General features: G+C 39.6%; 1 protein-coding gene across 1 annotated transcript in view; it reads right to left on the bottom strand.

Annotated features, from left to right (window-relative positions):
• Nucleotides 1-20,953, bottom strand: part of Slc9a9 (solute carrier family 9 member A9) — a 534,247-nt gene that overhangs the window by 196,334 nt on the left and 316,960 nt on the right. Inside the window, exons 10-11 of the mRNA XM_040739467.1 lie at nucleotides 10,967-11,080; nucleotides 9,472-9,583 (exon numbers count right to left, since the gene is read on the bottom strand). Of these exons, the coding sequence (XP_040595401.1) occupies nucleotides 9,472-9,583; nucleotides 10,967-11,080 (226 nt within the window). The remainder of the gene's footprint in view (nucleotides 1-9,471; nucleotides 9,584-10,966; nucleotides 11,081-20,953) is intronic.

The raw sequence follows: 20,953 nt of genomic DNA, 5'->3' as shown, positions 1-20,953 counted from the left end.
GCTTGCGTGCAAACACACACACACACACACACACACACACACACACACACACACACACACACACTTGTTCAGTGGCAAAGAGCAACTCTAAGTCCTGAGTGAGCTATAGCTCAGAATCATGCAGGTAATCAACGGTGAGTGTGTAGTATCTTCTTTAGAGAAACGTTACCTTGTGCATGGCACTCACCAGTGGAGTCATTATGAAGCCTCAGTCTGTAGCTTGGGGGAGCCCACCCATTTGTTGAGCATTTTGTGAACTAGACAAGGTTGGGGTTTGTAGGAGGGACATGCCACACCGGCTGAGGGTGGCTTGCTTTACAAAAGACATGGTTTTCATTTAATTTTTGTTCTCATCACCTTGAAGGTAAATCTGAGGTAGTATCATGTAGACAAGATTCTAAGTTCCAAGTCAAGAGGCTGGGTTCATTTCATAATTATTCTTTAATGGGTTGTGAGATTGTAAGCAGGGTGCCCAGCTTCTCCCTGTCTCTCTACATGTTCCAATAGGGACATCCTGGGAAGATGTAGAGTGGAAAGAATGGGAATCCGTCTCTTTTCCTGCACAATAATCACACTGCTGGAATGTGTCTCAGGTAACTGATTTTGGATTTCTAGAACTGGAAGGTTTGAGATATCCAGTACAAACTTCAGACAATAAATTGTGATGAGTCCAATCATTTTTTCTCTTGGTATACATACTGGTTAGTTTTGTCAACCTGACAAAAGCCAGATTCACCTGTGAAGAGAGAGCCTCAATTGAAAGAATGCTTCCACCAGATTAAGCAGTAGACATGTCTTTGGGGGCATTTTATTGATTCATGATTGATGGGGTGAGGGGAGGGAGCAGGCCACTGTGTGTGGTGCCACTCTAGGGCAGGTGATCTTGGGATACAGAAAAAAGTAGGCTGAGCTAGCCCTGGAGATAAAACCACTGAACAGCACTCCTCCATGGTCTCTGCATCCATTCCTGCCTCCAGGCCTTGGGTTCTTGTCTTGGTTTCCTTCATTAATGAATTATGCCTAGGACATGTAAGCTGAATAAATCCTTTCCTCTCCAAGCTGCTTTTGGTCTTTGTTTCTATTACAGAAACTGAAAGCTCATTAGGACAGTATAGTGGCAAGCTGTCCATCATAGGGTTGTCAGTGACATGTGAAATTCTGAAGCTGCTTACAAAAATCTGGAAGGAACCAGTAGGATAATGTCATGGACTTGTGTGCTGCCATCTGATTGCTGGTCCTCGTCACAAGGGCACAAACAGAGAGATCATCAGCCATTGCTGCTGTACCTCTGCTCAATATTGCAAGTTCCTGGCCTCCTGAGTGCCTGGAGATCTAAAGGGTCAGAATACTTTCATGTTCCCTCTTTCATTTTTCTCTTTTTCTACATTTGGGAACCATCCATTAAAGACTAGGACATTAAAAAATATCTGCACATTAGAGTGAAATTAGAAAGTGATTGGGCATGCTCAGAGAAAGCCACAAGCTTGGAAGGACTTGAGATGCATGTAGCTTGGCTTGATCCTTTACAGAAGGACAGCCTACTTAAGTTAAAAATAAATAAGTATTAAATTAAAATTTAAAACAAATATAAATAACGACAATAGCAAAAGAAAGCAAACTCAGGGCAGGGGGGCATGTGTACTTTCTGAAGTCATCACAATATTAGGTTAAAATGTTTAAATTCCAACTACAACAAAAAGAAGTCTAGTCCCACTTTTGTCAGCTATCTGCAAGAAAAGTCAACAGAAAAAGACCTGGCAGGAGATGCTCAGTGGCTAAGAGCACTTGCTGCTCTTCCAGAGGATCCCATTCCAGTTGCCAGCACCCACATCAGGTGACTCCCAATTGACTGTAACTCCAGGACTAGGAGATCCAACACCCTTTTCCAGCCTCTTTCGGTAGTTGTGCATTTATGGCATTTACTCACACAGGCGTACAGGCATACAGGCAACCAATAAATTAAAGGTGATATCAGAAGAAGATGTAGAAAATTGTAAGAGATGGCTGAGAAGGAAATACATAACGAGATTTTTAAGACACAATGAAATGAAGGCAGACACGTATAGCTACTAGCCTATTAATACAAGAAAGATATTGAGCCAACAGCCCAACGAACAAACCTTGTGATTTAAAGAACTAGGAAAAAAGCCTGAAACTACCAGCTAGAAGGAAATAATAAGGTTTGGAGCAGAGATACGTGAAATAGAGGATAGAGATACTATAGGGAAAATAAATGCAATCATAAGTTGTTTCAACAAAATTGACAATCCTTGCACTAAATGTATTAAGAAATGAAAGAAAATTCAAATTTCTAGAATCAAAAATAAAAATGGAGACTTACCATCATTGTAGAAAAATAAGAATTGTAAGCAAGTTTCACAGATAATTAAATACAATGGGTAAATGAGTAGAAATACAATGCTCACTAAAGATGAGCAGAAAATCTAAACAGACACATTCATAACTGTTAGAAGATGGAACCAGTAATATCTCTCCAGAGAAAGGAAATTGCAAGCCCGGGAGGTGTCACAGGTGAATTCTGCCAAGCATTAAAGAAAACTAACACTTATCCTACAGTCTCTTCTAAAGAAATCGAGGAAAAGGAAACACCCCTTAGCTCATTCTCTAAGACCTGCTGTGTTCTCATACCAAAACCACACAAAGACACTACAAGAAAACCAGTGGGCTGACATCTCTTATGACTACCGAAAGAAGAAACCTTAACTCAAATTCAACACAACATTAAAAGAATTCTTCATCATACCCAAGTGAGATTCATTCTTAGAGCAGAAAGATGGTTCAACACTGCAAATAACAGCAAACTGTATCAACAGAATGAAGGGGCAATCACATGATGACCTTGGTTTATATAGGAAAAGCACTTGGTCCAGTTTACTGGCTTTCTTTAAAAATTATGCCATTTAGATGTGTGTGTGTGTGCTTGTATGTGTTTGTGTGTGTGTGTGTGTGTGTGTGTGTGTGTGTGTGTGTGTGTGTGTGTGTAGACGCAGGGTGACAACTTTCAGGAATGAGTTCTCTACTTTTGCCACATGGGTCCCGGGAATTAAATTCATGTTGTCAGACTTAGTGGTAAGCACCTTTATCCATTGAACCAGTCTGTTAACCCATCACCAGCATTTCACAAGTAAACGATGTTCAGCAAACTAACAATAGAAGAAAATCATTTCAACATAATAAAAGCCATATATGAAAAAATATCATATTTGATAGTGGAAGTTCCCCTTCTATTCAGAAGAAAGCAAAGGTTGCCCACGAAGATCATTTCTATTCAACACAGTACTGGGGACTCTTGCCAGGACAAATAATGAAGAAAAAGAAATAAAGTTATTCAAGTTGGAAGTGAAGTAAAATCATTTCTGTTCACAGATGTGAGAAGATTTTATATGTAGAAAATCCTATAGATTCCATACGCATACACAAAAGCTATTACAGATAACAAATGAAATCAGCAAAATAGAAAGATGCAAAATTAATACACAAATGTCAGGGACATTTTAATAACCAACAAGGAAAAATCTGAAAGGGAAATTATAAAAGTAATTCCATTTACAAAAACAGAAAAAGAAAAAAATCACCTCGATATTAACCAATATGATGACATTAAAATTATAAAATGCTAAAATAAATTAAAATCAGAAATATATAGAAACACTTCCCATGCTCATGAACTATAAGATTTAATATTATTAAGATTAGCAATACTACCTAATTTGATGCTTATCAAAACCCCAAATGATAATAAATAGAAAATTCATATGAATCTTGATGGACCTCTCCAATCCTCCTACATAACCAAAATAATCTTGAAAAAAAAAAAGAATGAAATAAGAGGACAAGAACAAAATAAGCTTCCATGTTTGTAAAACTAACTAAAAAACCTCAATAAAGGCTGGGGAGATAGCATGAGACCAGAGTTCAATCCCCTAGCCATTTTAAAAAGAAAAAGTCTGGGCATGGTACTGTGCACTTGTAATTACAATGCTAGAGATGAGGAGAAAGGTGGATATCTGGGATCATTAGACAGTCATCCTAATTCAATGGGTGAGTTCTAGGCCAGTGAGAGATACGGTTAGAGAAATGGTCAGATGTTGCTTAAGAATAACACCTCAGCGTGTCCTAAAGCCCCCCCACACCCCACACACCTTCAGTTATCTCGACAGTATGGTGCAGGCAAAAGACAAACATGGGATAGAAAAAACAACTTGACAATAAACTCTCATACATATGGTTAGCTCATTTTTGACAAAACTGCGAAGATCAGTCAGAAAGGAAGTGCAGTTGTGAACAAATGAAATGGAACACCTGGGTATCCAGTTGCAAAAGAATGAAGTTCTACCCCCAAATTACACATACATATTATGTATCAACAGCTAAGTAAGCCTAAAGCTACAACATTCTTTGGAGAATACAGGCACAATCTTAGTGACATCAGATTTGGCAATGGTTGCTGTGGCAGGACACCAAAGGCACAGATGAGAACAAAAACAACAGAAAAGCTAGACTTCATGAAAATTAAAAAAAATGTTGCGTATCAAAAGACAACTTAAGCACAGCATGACAGAAACAAATGGAATGGGAGAGAACATTTGCAAATTATCTGTTTTATAAGGGGTCAATATCTAGGAAATAGAAATTTGAAAATTGTTGAGCAAAAGACAAGACTTGATTTGAGATAAGTAAAAAAAGATGGATGGCCAATGTGTTCCTCAAAAGATGCTCAACACATCACCAGTGAGCAAGGAAATACACATCAAAAGAACTACCTCATACTGTCAGTGAGCACGACTACCATAAAGGGCAAATAAACAAGTGTTGGGAATGGTGTAGAGCGATTAGAACTCCTGAGCACCACTGGTGAGACTGTGAAACACCACAGCTGCTATGGAAAACGGTATGGTGGTTCCCCCAAATAATTAGCTGGTAAAAATTACCATATAATTCAGCAATTCTACTTCTGGACATATATTTAAAATTGTTAGCAAGGTTTTTTTTTTTTTTTTTTTTTTTTTTTGGTTTTACGAGTCAGGGTTTCTCTGTATTGTTTTGGAGGCTGTTGGTTCAGCCTGGCCTCGAACTCACAGAGATCTGCCTGCCTCTGCCTCCCGAGTGCTGGGATTAAAGGCGTGCACCACCACCGCCTGAGCAAGGTTTTTTTTAAAAAGAAATTTGTGTACCCATGTTCATATCAGGGTTTTTTTTGTACTATCAAAAAGAATAAAAGAAACCCAAGAGTGCTAGATGATTGGATAAGCAATGTATGATACTTATACGCATACATAAGGGACTATCATTCCACCTTAAAAGGAAGGAAATTTTGTATTAACAAAACATTGACAAATATTGAGGACACTATGTCAAGGCAGTCACAATTCCACTTAAATGAGGAAACCACAGTAGTCAAAATCACAGAAGCAGAAAGTAATAGGATAGTTTCTAGGTGCTTGGAAGGGGAGCTACTGTTTAATGCTTACAGTTTCCGTTTTACAAGATGAAAAGAGTATGACTATTAACTATTGGTTGTGATCATCACACTGTTTAGAAATGCATCCCAGCACTTGGGAGGCAGAAGCAGACAGATCTCTGTCAGTTTGAGGCCAGTTTAGTCTACAAAGATACATAGAGAAACCCTGTCTTCAAACACCAAAATGAAAAGAGAATTAGAGGGTAAAATGAAACAAAATAACAACCAAGAAACAAAGGTTGTTAATCCCTGCCTGTTTTAGCTCAGCCATGAGTTTCAAACGCTTTGGGAAGGCAAGCTGTGGCTTATGGCTTGTGGCATCATTGGGCCCCATCAGACAAGTATGTAACATTGAAAATGAGAGAAGCTGCTTCATGGAAACTCCAGTGTTTTTTCTTCTATACCAAGTAAACTATGAATATTATTCACTTTTCAGAAATATATTATTGCCAGGCATTGGTGGTGCATGCCTTTAATCCCAGCACCCGGGAGGCAGAGGCAGGCGGATCTCTGTGAGTCTGAGGCCAGCCTGGTCTACAAAGTAAGTTCCAGGACAGCCTCCAAAACAATACAGAGAAACCTTGTCTCAAAAAACCAAAAAAAAAAAGAAATATATTATTAAAAACATGTAGAAGTAACAATTTCTGTGTTGCTCAGATTCATTTCAATCAATACTTGACAAGTGACACAGATGTTGACAACCCACAGCATTCTCTGACATCAGGGTCACAATAGGGAAGTGTTTGAAGAATTAGACTTGCCAGTCTTTTTGGTGGCGGTAATAAATTAAACCAAGGTAAGTTAAAGAATCTTGCCTTGCTTCTCTTTTAGCAAGTGAAAGCATTTAACACACACACACACACACACACACACACACACACACACACACACACACACGGGTTAAGTAGATGTACTATGGATAGATAATGTTTCCCCTAGAAGTTGAAGGCTATTAAATGACAAACCCAGGACCAGCTGTGAGATAACTCTCTATGATGAGTTGTTGGTCAAAGAGACCCCAGAAGTTTCCCCCCAAATTATTCAATATTGTTTGGTTTGTAGTTGTTGGTTTCCCTTCAGAACTAGATGGTTAGTCCCTACTGCTGAAGATGTTACAGACTTGGGTTATAGGACACAGAGAAGTCAAGTTGAGTTGATCTGGGAGCCCCCCTCTGCTGGCTGTATTTCAGGATATATTACACTGTGGGAGAAGGCCAACAACAATCCTATAGCTGTGGACCGCATGAACTACAATAACAAACAGACAGGCAAGATGTGCTCAACAAAGCAACAGTGGCATGACTAGTAGGAAATAACCAACCACTTTATGATTGGATCTAAGCCCCACGCACAGGAAGGAAATCATGCCTGATGCTGTAAACTTGGTAGAATGCCCATGGCTGCAGCAGTCATGGGCTCTAGTGGGGAACCCATTGCTGTTGTTTGCTAAATGGACATGGCATCATCTACCTTCTAACTACTTATGTTTGTATCCACCTGTTAGTGCTGCTCTCAGCCTTTGCCAGAGAGGCTTCTTTTGACAGTGAGCTGCAGTAACCACACAGACTCACAGCTGCCTGGAGTGCTGAGAAGAGTAACTGACAGCGGTGTACATGGTCCTAACACCTAAGTTGATCCCTTCATGCTCAGGGAACATTGGGGAAGAAAAAGCAGGAAGAATGTAAGAGCCAGAGGATGGGGAAGAGTGCTGTGTGTTTTCTGGACCTGACCTGTTTGTTGTACACATGAACTCATCTTTGCTGTAGTTACCTGCTCAAGATCTGCATAAGATTGGGTCCACCACCATTTTACCAAATATGGGTTCATTAGGCTATATAAAGGGTTCATTAGAGCCTATCTTCCCTCACTGAGGAACCTTGGACTGCTAATGACTGTTGGGGGTGTAAATCCACAGATAAACTGCCTAGGACCCAGTAAATTACCCTCCACTTGGGCTCATGCAAACAAACACAATTAAAATTTAGTGTCATTAAAAACTAGATTTAAAAAAAAACACAAAAGTAGTAGGGAGACTTGTCAGAAAAAGAAAGGATTTTAGTGGAGAGGAAGGGGGATAACAGGGGATTATGGGAGGAAAAAATGACTAAAAAATTTACTATATGCATGTGTGAATTTATCAAAGAAAGGGTTTAAAAAAGAACCTCATAAAGACACCATCAAATTACATATCTTTTCTCAGTCTTTGCATATGCCACAGTTTTGGCCTCTACTAAAATTTGCTGTTTGTTTTTGTTTTTCTGTAGCTCCAATCATATAGCTAAGCAAACTTAGGCATTGCCAAATTGCAAAGAATTCATCAAGCCAGGTGGCCATTTGGGCAGAGAGTTTGCACTCGTGTCTGTAATCTTGGCTTATTACTAAAACCTCTTTGTCTAATAAAATGATGCTTGAAATAAAATGCCAAGCTTTCCAAATACGATACTGATAAGAAAACTATGGATGTTTTGATGGGAAACCCTTCGAACACCAGTGCTGGCTTTCAAGTTTTAAGGAAATAAGCTTCCCTTTACTTTTCCATAAGGGTCAATGCTGCCCTAAGCCAGGGATCACTGTCAACTTGACACCTCACTTTCTTTCTGAATCTCTTACCATAGCACATCTAGAAGCATTAGAAAGTCCTGTCAGAGGCCCTATGAAGGACAAGATTTAACTGTGGATTTTCATGTGATCATATTTGATAAGACAACTCATTCCAAACTTGGGGGCTGCACCAAGTGCTCTGTGGACCACGCTAACATAGAATTGAGAAAGGAACAAACCTTCTACTCTCAGGACCATTTTAAAGAATGCGTACTTTTCGGCTAGAGAGATGGCTCAGTGGTTAATAACACTGGTTGTTCTTCTGGAGGACATGGGTGCAATTCCCAGCACCTATTTGGCAGCTCATCACCATCTATAACTCCAGTTCCAAGGGATCTGGTACCCTCTTCTGGCCTCCATACATGCAGACAAGACAAAACACTCAGACATATGAAATAATTTTTAAAATGTGAATTTCAAAACACTTGGTTAGCACTGAAGTGAAGTCTGGATCGTAAATGCTTTTGTCCTTGGTCTAGTTACTTCAGATGTTAGAGATCCTATGCACAAAACCTAACACTAGCTTTCCAGGACTGGTGTATTATAAGCAGCAAACAACACATATTAATAAATACTGGTTACTCTCATTTTTGTTATATTTGCCCACGTGTCCCAACAGTCTTGACACTGTTCTGATGGCAGATTTTTTTTCACTCTAATGTCATGGATCTGCCAATGAACTCTTCTAAATGTATTGTAGGTGTACACACACACAGAAGGTATATAGAGTCTTTGAATCCTGTCTTAAATCAGGGAAAGATAATCAAATAGAAAGCAGCTTCAATCCTTCAGAATAGTTCAGTGGTCAGCAAACTCATTTGCTGTATTTTCTTCTGGAAAAGAGCTCTGTTCATAACTTAGCAATGAGAATATTCCTAGGAGAGGAGACCTGTGTTTCCATCAGACAGAGTCAGGATCCACTCTTTTGCACCTTCTGGTGCTTAATTAACATGTTCTTTCAACTAATAACAGAGCCCACCTGGATCTGACTAGCTTTGTGGGAGCCACAAAAAGGTTTTGGAACCCTGCAAGGATGGTAAAGGCACAGGGAGAAGGGTGGTACCATTCAATACTATATACTGCAGTTGAGAGGATGGTAATTCAATTCCTTAATATGGAAACTGCTCTGATGGCCCAGAGGAAAGTCTAGTGCTCAGCTGGAGCTCACTTCTGTTCAGATACTCGAGGTCACCAGGAAATTCCCTTTAACTTCCCTTCTCATTGGGAACAAGCACTCCTTGTTGTTCAGCACTGAGGGATGAGCCCAGGGCTGGATCCGAGGGTAAAGAAAACTCAGGTTTTCCATGAGTGTTGCAGGTGCCCCACGGCTTTCTGTGCTCCACAGAGGTGGGAGAGCAGCAGCATGAGTGAACAGTGAGTCCACATACCTGAAAACATCATCATGTGTTGGAAGTTCCATGGGATCTTCTGTTTCCTGCCCAGATTCAGGAGGAAGGAGAGGGGATAAATGTTGCAGGCTCTGGCAACAAAAATTGCTAGCTGTTAGGACACATTAAGGAAAACACTGCCACAGAGGGGCTGACTGAGCATGCTCAGGTATCATGTCCATATGCTTCTCCATGATATGACCTGGAAAACAAGGATAAACATGACAACTCATCTATGTCTAACTCACTCACCACATTCATCGTTCAATGTCAGTTCCTTCCCAGAATGACATAAAACTCTGTCTTCCTTTGAACATATGCTTGGCTGAAAGTTGGTACAGTCATGCCATTTCAATCCCTAAATTTTCCCATCACATTTATGTTCCCAGTGACTGACTCTATCCTCAATCCTGCTGGAAGCTGTGAGGTAGCGACACCTGGTACTATGGTGTTATCTTCTCCAGCAGCACTTTGGAAAGAATAAATATATTCCTGATGTGGTTTCCGTTTCACTTCCCATCGGTTCATGTACCTGTTTCTAGCAAGCTTGCTTACCTTTTTCATTTACTGGATTTAATTTTGAGAGAAGCTGACTGTCAATATATATAGTACAAATGCTACTTCAGGAGACTTTCCTAAAGCCAATGTCTTGTAAGTGAATATCTCCTGAAAAGGTCAGCCATAAGCCTTCCTCCTTTGTTGTTGTCTCTATTCCTTCAGTCCTCTGCAGGATGAAGCTATTTGGAGTGAGATAGTTTCCTTCTTTCTAAGATCGAGGTTTCAGATGAAATTTGAAAGTTTAGCAGAACCTCAGGGATGAGAGACTGACACCAAATTCAGGTGAGCAGTGGACACAGGGACATGGCAGGCTCTTTAGAGGTAAAGTCATCTGCTTGTGACCAAAGGAAGCATCATCCCATTTTCCAAGTGCGATGGACAATAGCAGAAGGCTCTTCTTAGGAACATTTGTAGTTGCTCAGTGTCTCTTTGGACAGATGGTTGCCTCCCACTTAAGCCCTACAGAAGGAGTACCCTCTGTATTAAAAGTGGGGTCTACATTTTGTCTATTCTCCTAGGGAGGAAATGGTGTGTGTATGTGTGTGTGTGTGTGTGTGTGTGTGTGTGTGTGTGTGTGTGTGTGCATGTGTGCATTGCATGTGACTTACTGATTAGACTAGGCTGGCTGGCCAGCAAGTCCTAGAGATCCACATGTCTTTGCCTCTCCAGAACTGGGATTGCAATCATCTACCACCATGGCTGGATATTTTGTAGGTTCTGGGAATTGAATTGTGGTCCTCATACTTGTAAGGTTAATATTTCACTGAGCTAACTTCACAGCCCCAGAAGGTGTTAGTCAATGGAAGTAAACTTACACGTGCATGATGCTTCTGATGGTGAAAGTACAATGGACACATTGACTTCTCTGATGTTTTCAAAGTCCTACTAAGAAAAAGGTTTGACCATTTTTCTATTTTATTTTTCCTTCAAAGGATACAAAGGCTCCAAGTATAAAAAGAGCGTTGAAAATGTGATTCTGGAAGGTGAATAGAGCCAGGCCCATGTAGCAGAAGATGACATTCTCAGCCAGGAAGTTCATAAATTCAAACAGCTGAAAACAAAACAGAGACCAAAATCCACTGATTATGACTCAGATTTGTGTACAGCTTGTTTGTACTTTGGTGACTGACTGGGCAAGCCACCACTTTGGCCTTGAGCTCCTGCTATTAGGTCGGTTGATGTCCTTGGTTCTCTGCCCAGTGATTCATGCCACAGCCATGTTGGTGTCCTATTATTTGCAACTGTCAGGCTTCCAGAGATACCTCAGGCGGTGTTCACAGAACAGTTCCTACTATGGTGGCAAAATATTCCCTGGTAAGGAAGTGGAAGGCAAGCAGCTCACTCAAGCTGTGCTATAGCAAAGATGCTAAGACGGTTCAGACTATCCTTACCTCAACCAGTAGATACAATTTAGTTCCAAAGGCCCAGTTAATGAATGAAAGAACAGAAAGCAGCTTAAAGTAAATTGGCCTCTTCAGGCAGGCAGGAGAGACAAACCTAGAAAACTTAGAGTGAGGATGAACATCAATTATATTTTAACATTAGAGTGATTAGTTTATTTCAAACCCTAGACAATGAGACTCATTAAATTGACTGATGTAGGTATATCCATTAAATGTCTCCAATTTCTAGCTAGTAAAGGGGATGATTAATCTCAGGGATCAGCCTCTGCAGCAAGAACACAATAGATACATCAGACTCAGATGGAAGAATGGAGTAATAACATGCTATGCTGAGGGGTACTCCCCAGAGTTATTCTTAGACCATTAACTAAACAATTTAAGTTGAACATAAAAAGCGCTTTCTAATTTCCATATTAAAAGTAGATGGGAAATGTGTCCAGGGGCTCTACCAAAGTCTGATTTGGCAGAGACTTTATTTTATGATCCAGGCTTTCCATTTGGAAGTTTCTGAAACTTCATTCCCAGACCTACATAAATCACGTTAGGTAAATGTCTCTGGAGGCATTGCTTCCGACTTTGTGAGGACTCATTATTTTTTCATGTAATGTATTTACAGCCCCACAAATAATGCCCAATACCTGTTCCCTGACAGTTGACAGAAAGAGAAGCAGGATCTTGTCAGAAGCATTATTTAAAACCAGTAATAGAAAGAAAGGATTAAAAAAGACACCGCTCCTTCGGAACAAGATGGTCTTTCTGCAGTGGCAGTATCATCAATTTCTGTGAGCACTCTGCTCTCATTCTAGGGCAGCAATGTAAACAAATACTGTCACTCACATAACTACTGCAAATGTAGAACACCGGGCTAGGGAATACAGAAGATGGATAACCTTTTGCTATCTCTTTATGCCTTCACTGTTCCCAAAAGCAAGATCTCATCATTATATCAATCAGTGTGAGCTGCCCTAATGAAAGATCCAGTCTGCCTGGATAAACAAAGGAGTTTGTCTCCCATAATTCTGGACACTGAGATGTACAAGATGGAACTGGCATCTGATCCGATGTTGAAGACGGTCCTCTTTCTCATTTACCCCTGCTTGTGGTAAGTGAAGAGTCTACTTTTCTTCTATCTATTTTTATAAGAACACTGATTAAAATCATGAGGGACCCACGATCAGGACCTTACTACTTCCTGAGCCTTTGCCTTCAAATAGCATCCCACTGGTCCAATATCTGAATTTTTGGGGCCAGGGAAGGAGGAGGATGGAAATATGCCCAGTCCTGGGAAGCACTATAGTTTTTAACACCGATAAGCAAATGCCAATACAAAGTTCAAAATGTCTATGGTGTATCCACTCCAAAATGTCTATCGTGTATTTTACCCTGGAGAGGACATTTTGTGACTAGGAATATATTCATCCTCTTCTGTGTGGTCACACTAGTTTCTCGCTAGAATGTCCCTCATTCTCTGTAGCTTCTATTGATGTGGGATGCCCTTCTGTACTTTGCAAATGTGTGTTGTTACTTTTATTGGTTGATGCATAAATATGTTTTGGCCTGTGGCAGGGCAGAATATAGCTAGGCAGGAAATCCAAGCAGAGATACAGGGAGAAAGAAGGTAGAGTCGGGTGAAGATGCCAGCAGCCACCGAGGATGCGAGACATGTAGAAAATGAGGTAATGGGACGGCCATGTGGCAATGCAAAGGTGAACAGAAATGGGTTAATTTAAATGTAAGAGCAAGCTAGTAATAAGCCCGAGCTATCGGCCAAGCAACTATAATGAATATTAAGCCTCTGAGTGTCTATGAGTGTCTGTGGGACTGGTGGATGGGACAGAAAATCTCTGGCTACACTCTATGGCCTCTAAAGCCCCTCTAGCTTGGATAGGAAGCACAGAATTCTGTACCAAATAACTCAGATCCACATATTTCTCTACACCCCACATTTGGTTCAAAATGATTATGGCATATTTGGAGCCAAAGCAACTCAACAGGGCTTTTTAGGGAGTGATGGGATGCTGACACTCACCTTTCCACTGCATGAGAAGTCAGAAGGATGCTGGCAGAAGCCACCCACAGGCATCTGTGATCACAGCAGAAATAGCTAAGAGGGGAGCTGAGCCTTCAGCTCTTTTATCTAACTTCTCGTAATACAAAGTGGAGGTCCTTTCTGCTTTAAGAGGAGTGTGGACAATTTTCTGACCCTTTTTAAGATAATAGGAAAGTTTATTATTCTTGCAGACTGCCACTCATCTTAAGGAGAGAAAAGGGACCTATGGGACAATCAGTTCTTTCTGTTAGTTGAGGTAGGACGGGAGCTTTTACTGTTCATTTTACTTTGGGTCTATGGTTTTGAGTGTTTAGTTGACAAAGCTTCTTCCTTTTGATAATGCTGAATTTTAGTTTGATTTATTCACTCAGCATACTTAAATCTACTACACATTATAAGTATCTGTGTACATATACACAGCACAAGACTTTCACTTTGCACTTAAGTTCATTCTGGGATCTGTTTCTTTGTTCCCACAGTTGCCTGTTCTGCCAGACCCCCGTAAGTAACATTGACTCATAATGCATCACAATATTACATAGAGTCTGGTTTCACATATGTTAAAGTAATTTTATTGATTCTTCATTACTCAAAAAATTATATATGGTCTATAAATGATATGTCAACAATTTAAAGTTTACAGAAGGATTGTCAGCACCCAAGATCGGTCTCATGCCCCTTCCATGTCACACACGCTCCCCCAGAATTAGAACTTACATGACCACCAGTTGTTTTTCTCTGCTTTCCAGTTTCATATGAACAAAACTAGACAGTATGTCCACTTTATCATCCACTACTCAATAGAATATTTGTGAGATTCTTCATTTTTTATATGACAGTTTTTGTTATATTAATATTTTATAATCTGCTTATTCATGCTAGTGCAGGTGAACATTTCTGCTGTTTCAGTTTGTAGCATGGTGAGTTCTGTTGTTATGTGTTTCCCTTTCTGCAGAATTATTGGGGGGTACCATGCCGTCTTCTAGAGGGGTAGTGCCCACTCCCACTCCACCAGTGGTCCCAGTCGCTTCACATTCCTGCCAATGCTATGGTTCTGGGTTTATTTTCTTTTTATGATTTTTGAATTCATATTTTTGCCTCTTGACTTTTGAATCTAGGAATCATCTTGTCAATTTGAACAAAATAGCATGCTGATATTTTAGTTGAAATTGCATTGAATTTTTAGATAAACTCTTTATAGCTCTGTAACATGGAATTGACACACAAACTCTCCCTATCTTTATCATTACTTCAATTTTAATTTCTCCTCGTAACTTCTGCATGAATATTTCAGACATCTTTGCTTAGATTAACTACTATTTGATGATTTGTTGCTATTGTAAACAGTATAACATAATTAAGTTCACTTTCTAATTGTTTGCTGTATATTTATTTGATTCTTAAACGAATCTTTTATTTCGGGTCTTATTAAATTTATGTAATAATTTTCATATTAATTGGTAGGTTCGACTTCACTATTGTTTTAAGATAAGAGTACGTTTTATTGCTTTCCTTTACAGCCAACATGTAGTTGGTATCCTTATTTGTGCACATTTCTTATTTTATGGAAAGTTACCTTAACTTTTCTTTCCTTTGAAACCATTCCTTTCATAGTTTGAAAAATTAAATGAGACTAGAACCAGCATATTCAAGTAAAATAAAAACCCTTCCAAGTATTTGCTTCTTTAGCTTTGTGTCAGCAGCTAACCAGTGTCTCTGTATTCCTAGGAAGTTACCAGGCACCTTTGTCCTGTCTAGTACACTTCCTGCTTTCTTTAAAGGCTACTTTCCAACACAGAGAAAGACAATAGCAACACAACAGCATTTATCCTTCTGCAGAGTATCTGTTTCCATGGTGTCTCCCTTTGTCTAAGCACAGACATATAGTTCACATGTGCAACATGGGATGACTTTCTATGCATTTTGTACAGATAACCTCTTTCCACTCAACAGAATTTGAAGGTGCTAAACTTTCCATCTGTATCTTTCCTCCTACTAAACTTGACTTCACAGTGCTTGCTCCCAGACACCTGGTTATTTTCAGATCTCTTCACTTATAAACAATGCTGCCTAGAGCATCTTTGTCCAGGCTTCTCTCCTAGTGAGTGATTGCTTCTCAGGTAGATTTCCTGACACAGTCCTCTCTGTCAGTGGAGATACATTAATTTCCCATTTTGAGCATCCCACCAGCCTGCCCTTCAGAGAGAATGAGCCAATTTGCATCTCTGCTCAGGCTGCAGAGGGTACCCTTTCCTCCACACTCCTGCCAACATTCATTTTTACCAAGTTTTAAAAAACCTTTGACAATCTGATAGATTCACGTATTTTAAATTGTGATAGTTGTTAGCATTTTAAAAAGATTCCTTTAATAGCAAGGCGGCCACACTGATTAGCACTCCTCTGTCTAGCTCTAGCATGTAACACCATGGGCTGAATGAACAGGCATTGTAATTATTTCCTTTTTGAGGCACTTAATGAAAATCTGTGGGTGAATTCAATTTTGTTTCACATGCAAAGCCTCCTAAAGATGTTTCAAAAGGTACTCAAGAGCAAGTTCCTCATCAGACAAATCCAACTTGACTATTAAAACATCATTGTGTAAGTCAGGCCTCAAGTAGTCAGTCACTGAGGAAATGGAATCTCTGGCCAATTTAGGCAAAAATTGATGAACAAATATAAAGAAAAAAGCTTCATCCCAAAGTCAGTAATATTAACAATAGCAACAGATTATTCAACTCATAATTCAATGTAAAAAATTGCTAATCTGTGTCCTTCCCACTTGGGATCAGGGAAAGAAACTTGACTCAACGTTTTAGTTATCGGTATAATAAATCATATTTATTTTGTTTGCATGTATTCATGGTATGCAAATTTTTGGAGGTGACCCAGGTTAAAAGAAATCTTTGCTTGGCAGTGCTGTATTTCAGGGGAGAGAAAGCCAGCTAACAGTGCCAAAGAGAGTTGGAAAGATTCAAACTGCTAAGAGGATAGGTTATTTTAATATTCTGGAAGCTCATGGTAACCGTTCACATGTCCATCAAGTAACAACTTTGCTCAGCAAGCAATGTTCAGCAAACACTCACTACACACTATGCAGACCGGCATGAGTTCCTTTCTAAGAACTTAAGAAATCACATTTTATGAAGCGTGCTAATCACTAATTCTCACGGACATTTTCCTATTTCTTCCAAAATATGAAGTTTGATCACATAATCATTATTCATGTGGAGAAATTTTACATAATTCAGTGTCATCTAGTTATCAAATATTAATTTAAATTTATAAATAATTATATATTAATTTAAGTTCACATGAATTCTTCAACATCACTTAGGTTTAGGAGAGTTTAACACATCTAGTGATTTTCATGTATGTAGTGAAAGAGAGGCACTGAAATTCATCATGACTGGATGTCCTAGCTTGCTTTCTGTTGTTGTGCTAAAACATCAACCAAGACCAACTAGGGGAGGAAAGGTCTCATTTGGCTTATTCATTCCCATCCCAGTCCATCATTGAGAGAAGTCAGAGTAGAAACTCAAGCAGGGGCAGAAGACACCTCTTGAGAAATACTGTTTACTGGTCATGACTTGCTCAATTCACATATTTTATACAACCCAGGCCCATCAGCCCAGAGTGGCACCATCCCTAAAGGCTCTCCCACACCAATCGTTGTTAATTAAGAAAAAGTAGAACCTAGGAAAACAATACAAAGAATCAATGCAACAAAGAGTTGGTTCTTTGAGAAAATCAACAAGATAGACAAACCTTTGTCCAAACTTACCAAACAGCAGAGTGTGAATATGCAAATTAACAAAATCAGAAATGAAAAGGGGGACATAACAACAGACTCTGAGGAAATTCAGAGAATCATCAGGTGATACTTTGAAAACCTATACTCCACAAAATTCAAAAATTTAAAGGAAATGGACAGTTTCCTAGATAGCTATCACTTGCCAAAATTAAATCAAGAACAGATAAACAATTTAAATAGACCTATAACCCCTATGGAAATAGAAGCAGTCATCAAAAGTCTCCCAACCAAAAAAAGCCCAGGTCCTGATGGCCTCAGTGCAGAATTCTACCAGAAATTCAAAGAATAGCTTATACCAATTCTTCTCAAAGTATTCCACTCAATAGTAGCAGAAGGGACGTTGCCAAACTCTTTCCACGAGTCTTCAATAACCTTGATCCCCAAGCCACACAAAGATACAACTTCAGACCAATATCCCTCATGAACATTGATGCAAAAATACTCAATAAAATACTGACAAATCGAATCCAAGCACACATCAAAACAATCATTCAGCACAATCAACTAGGTTTCATCCCAGGGATGCAGGGACGGTTCAACATATGAAAATCCATCAATGTAATCCACCATATAAACAAGCTGAAAAACAAAAATCACATGATCATCTCACTAGATGCTGAAAAAGCCTTTGACAAAATCCAACACCCATTCATGATAAAGGTCTTGGAGAGATCTGGAATAACAGGAACTTACCTCAACATAATAAAAGCTATATACAGCAAACCAACCGCCAACATCAAACTAAATGGACAGAAAATCAACGCAGTTCCGCTAAAATCAGGAACAAGACAAAGTTGTCCACTCTCTCCATACCTTTTCAATATTGTATTTGAAGTTCTAGCCAGAGCCATATGACAACAAAGGAGATCACAGGGATACAAATTGGAAAGGATGAATGAGGTCAAACTTTCACTATTTGCAGATGATATGATAGTTTACATAAATGACCCAAATAACTCTACCAGGTAACTCTTACAGCTGATTAACACCTTCAGCAAAGTGGCAGGCTACAAGATCAACTCAAGAAAATCAGTAGCCCTACTATATACAGATGATAAAAGGGCTGAGAAAGAAATCAGAGAAACATCACCCTTTACAATTGCCACAAACAACATAAAATACCTTGGAGTAACGCTAACCAAACAAGTGAAAGACCTGTATTGCATGAACTTTGAGTCTTTAAACAGAGAAATTAAAGAAGCCCTCAGAAAATGGAAAGATCTCCCATGCTTTTGGATAGGTAGGATCAATGTAGTAAAAATGGCAATCCTGCCAAAAGCAATCTACAGATTCAATGCAATCCCCATTAAAACACCAGCACAATTCATCACAGACCTTGAAAGAACAATAATCAATTTTGTATGGAAAAACAAAAGACCCAGGATAGCCAAAACAACCCTGTTCAACAAGGCAATGTCCGGAGGCATCACCATTTCTGACCTCAAGCTCTATTATAGAGCTATAGTCCTGAAAACAGCTTGGTATTGGCACAGAAATAGACAGGTAGACCAATGGAATCGAATTGAACACCCTGATATTAAACCACACACATATGCACATCTGATTTTTGACAAAGAAGCTAAAAATATACAATGGAAAAAAAGAAAGCATCTTCAACAAATGGTGCTGGCATAACTGGATGCTGGCATGTAGAAGAATGCGGATAGATCCATATTTATGGCCCTTCACAAAACTTAAGTCCAAATGGATCAAAGACCTCAACATAAATCCAGCCACACTGAATCTCTTAGAAGAGAAAGTGGGTAGTCCCTTGAACGAATTGGTACAGGAGACAGCTTCCTGAACATAACACCAGTAGCACAGACAGTGAGATCGACAAGTAATAAATGGTACCTCCTGAAATTGAGAAGCTTCTGTAAGGCAAAGGACACAGTCAGCAAGACAAAAAGGCAGCCCACAGAATGGGAAAAGATATTCACTAACCCCACATCTGACAGAAGGCTGATCTCCAAAATTTACAAAGAACTCAAGAAGCAAGTCTCCCAAACACCAACGGATCCAATTAAAATGTGTGCTACAGAACTAAATAGAGAATTTTCAATAGAGGAGTCTAAGATGGCTGAGAGGCACTTGAGAAAGTTCTCAACATCCTTTGCCATCCGGGAAATGCAAATCAAAACAACTCTGAGATACCATCTCACTCCTGTTAGAATGGCTAAAATCAAAAACACCAATGACAATTTATGCTGGAGAGGATGTGGTGGAAGGGGAACACTCCTCCACTGCTGGTGGGAGCCACTTTGGAAATCAATATATAGATTCCTCAGAAAAATGGAAATAAACCTACCACAAGACCCAGCAACTCCACTCTTAGGCATATATCCAAAAGATGCCCATTCATACAAGGATGTCTGTTCCACTATGTTCATAGCAGTATTGTTTGTAATAGCCAGAAGCTGAAAGCAACCTAGATGCCCCTCAACTGAAGAGTGGATAGAGAAAATGTGGTACATTTACACAATGGAGTACTATTCAGCAGAAAAAAAAAACAATAGAATCCTGAAATTTGCAGGCAAATTGATGGCACTAGAAGAAACCATCCTGAGCGTGGTAACCCAGTCACAAAAAGAGAAACATGGCATGTACTCTCTCATATATGGATTTTAGACATAGATCTGGGGAGTGCCAGCCTACAATCCCATGGCCAGAGAGTCTGGGAAGGAGAACCTTCATTCAGTGGCTGATGGAAGCAGAGGCAGACTCCCGCGGCTAAGTACTGAGCTGAACTCAAGAAAGCCAGAGACAGAGAGGGAGGACTGATGACCAAAGGGATTAAGACTGGACTGGTTTAACCCCCAGAAACAGCTGACCTGACAACGGTTAACTCTTGAATCCCAGACTGATGCCTGGGAATCCAGCCAGCATGGGACTGATCAAGATCCCCTGAATGTGGGTGTCAGTGAGGAGGCCTAGGTAATCTATTGAACCTTAGGTAGTAAGTAGATCAGTATTTATCCCAGGTATACAAATTGACTTTGGACTCCCATCCAACAATGAGAGATGCACTCTCACTCTGAATTCTTGGGGGAGGGTCTAGGCCCTGCCCTGGATGAAATGACAGACTATGGACACCCCGATGGAAGGCCTTACCCTCCCTGGGGAAATGAGGGGATATTGGGGGCAGTTGGTGGGAGGTCACGGGCGGAGGGGAGGGAAACAGAGAGGGACCTGGAATTGACATGTGAAGCAACCTTGTTTCTAATTTAAATTTAAAAATTATATATATATATATATATATATATATGTAAAAGTTCCCATGGGGCAGTCTGATGGAGGCAATTCCTCAATCGAATTTCCTTCTTCCTAGGTGTCTCTAGTTTGTATCAAATCAACAAATACATAAAAACCAACCAACCAACCAACCAATGAGACAAACAAACAAAACCCTAACCAGCACACCAGGGCTTGAAGTAAGCTGCAGTATGAATTGCAATAAAAATGAAGTGAAGACTCAAAATATTATCTTATTTTTTGTAGAATTTTATCCCAGAATTCATGTATTTTTTAAAATTTGTATAGAATTTTTTTGTTTTCTTTACTGGGGTCTCTTTCTTTGTCTTTTTCTTTCTGGGTGTATATGTGCTGGTGAATATGTATGGCTATGTATATGTGTATGTGAAGGCAAGGGATCAACTTGAG

This window comes from Mesocricetus auratus, unplaced genomic scaffold (assembly GCF_017639785.1).
Source record: "Mesocricetus auratus isolate SY011 unplaced genomic scaffold, BCM_Maur_2.0 Super-Scaffold_100691, whole genome shotgun sequence".
NCBI lineage: Eukaryota > Metazoa > Chordata > Mammalia > Rodentia > Cricetidae > Mesocricetus > Mesocricetus auratus.
This window is presented reverse-complemented; position numbering and strand designations above follow the sequence as displayed.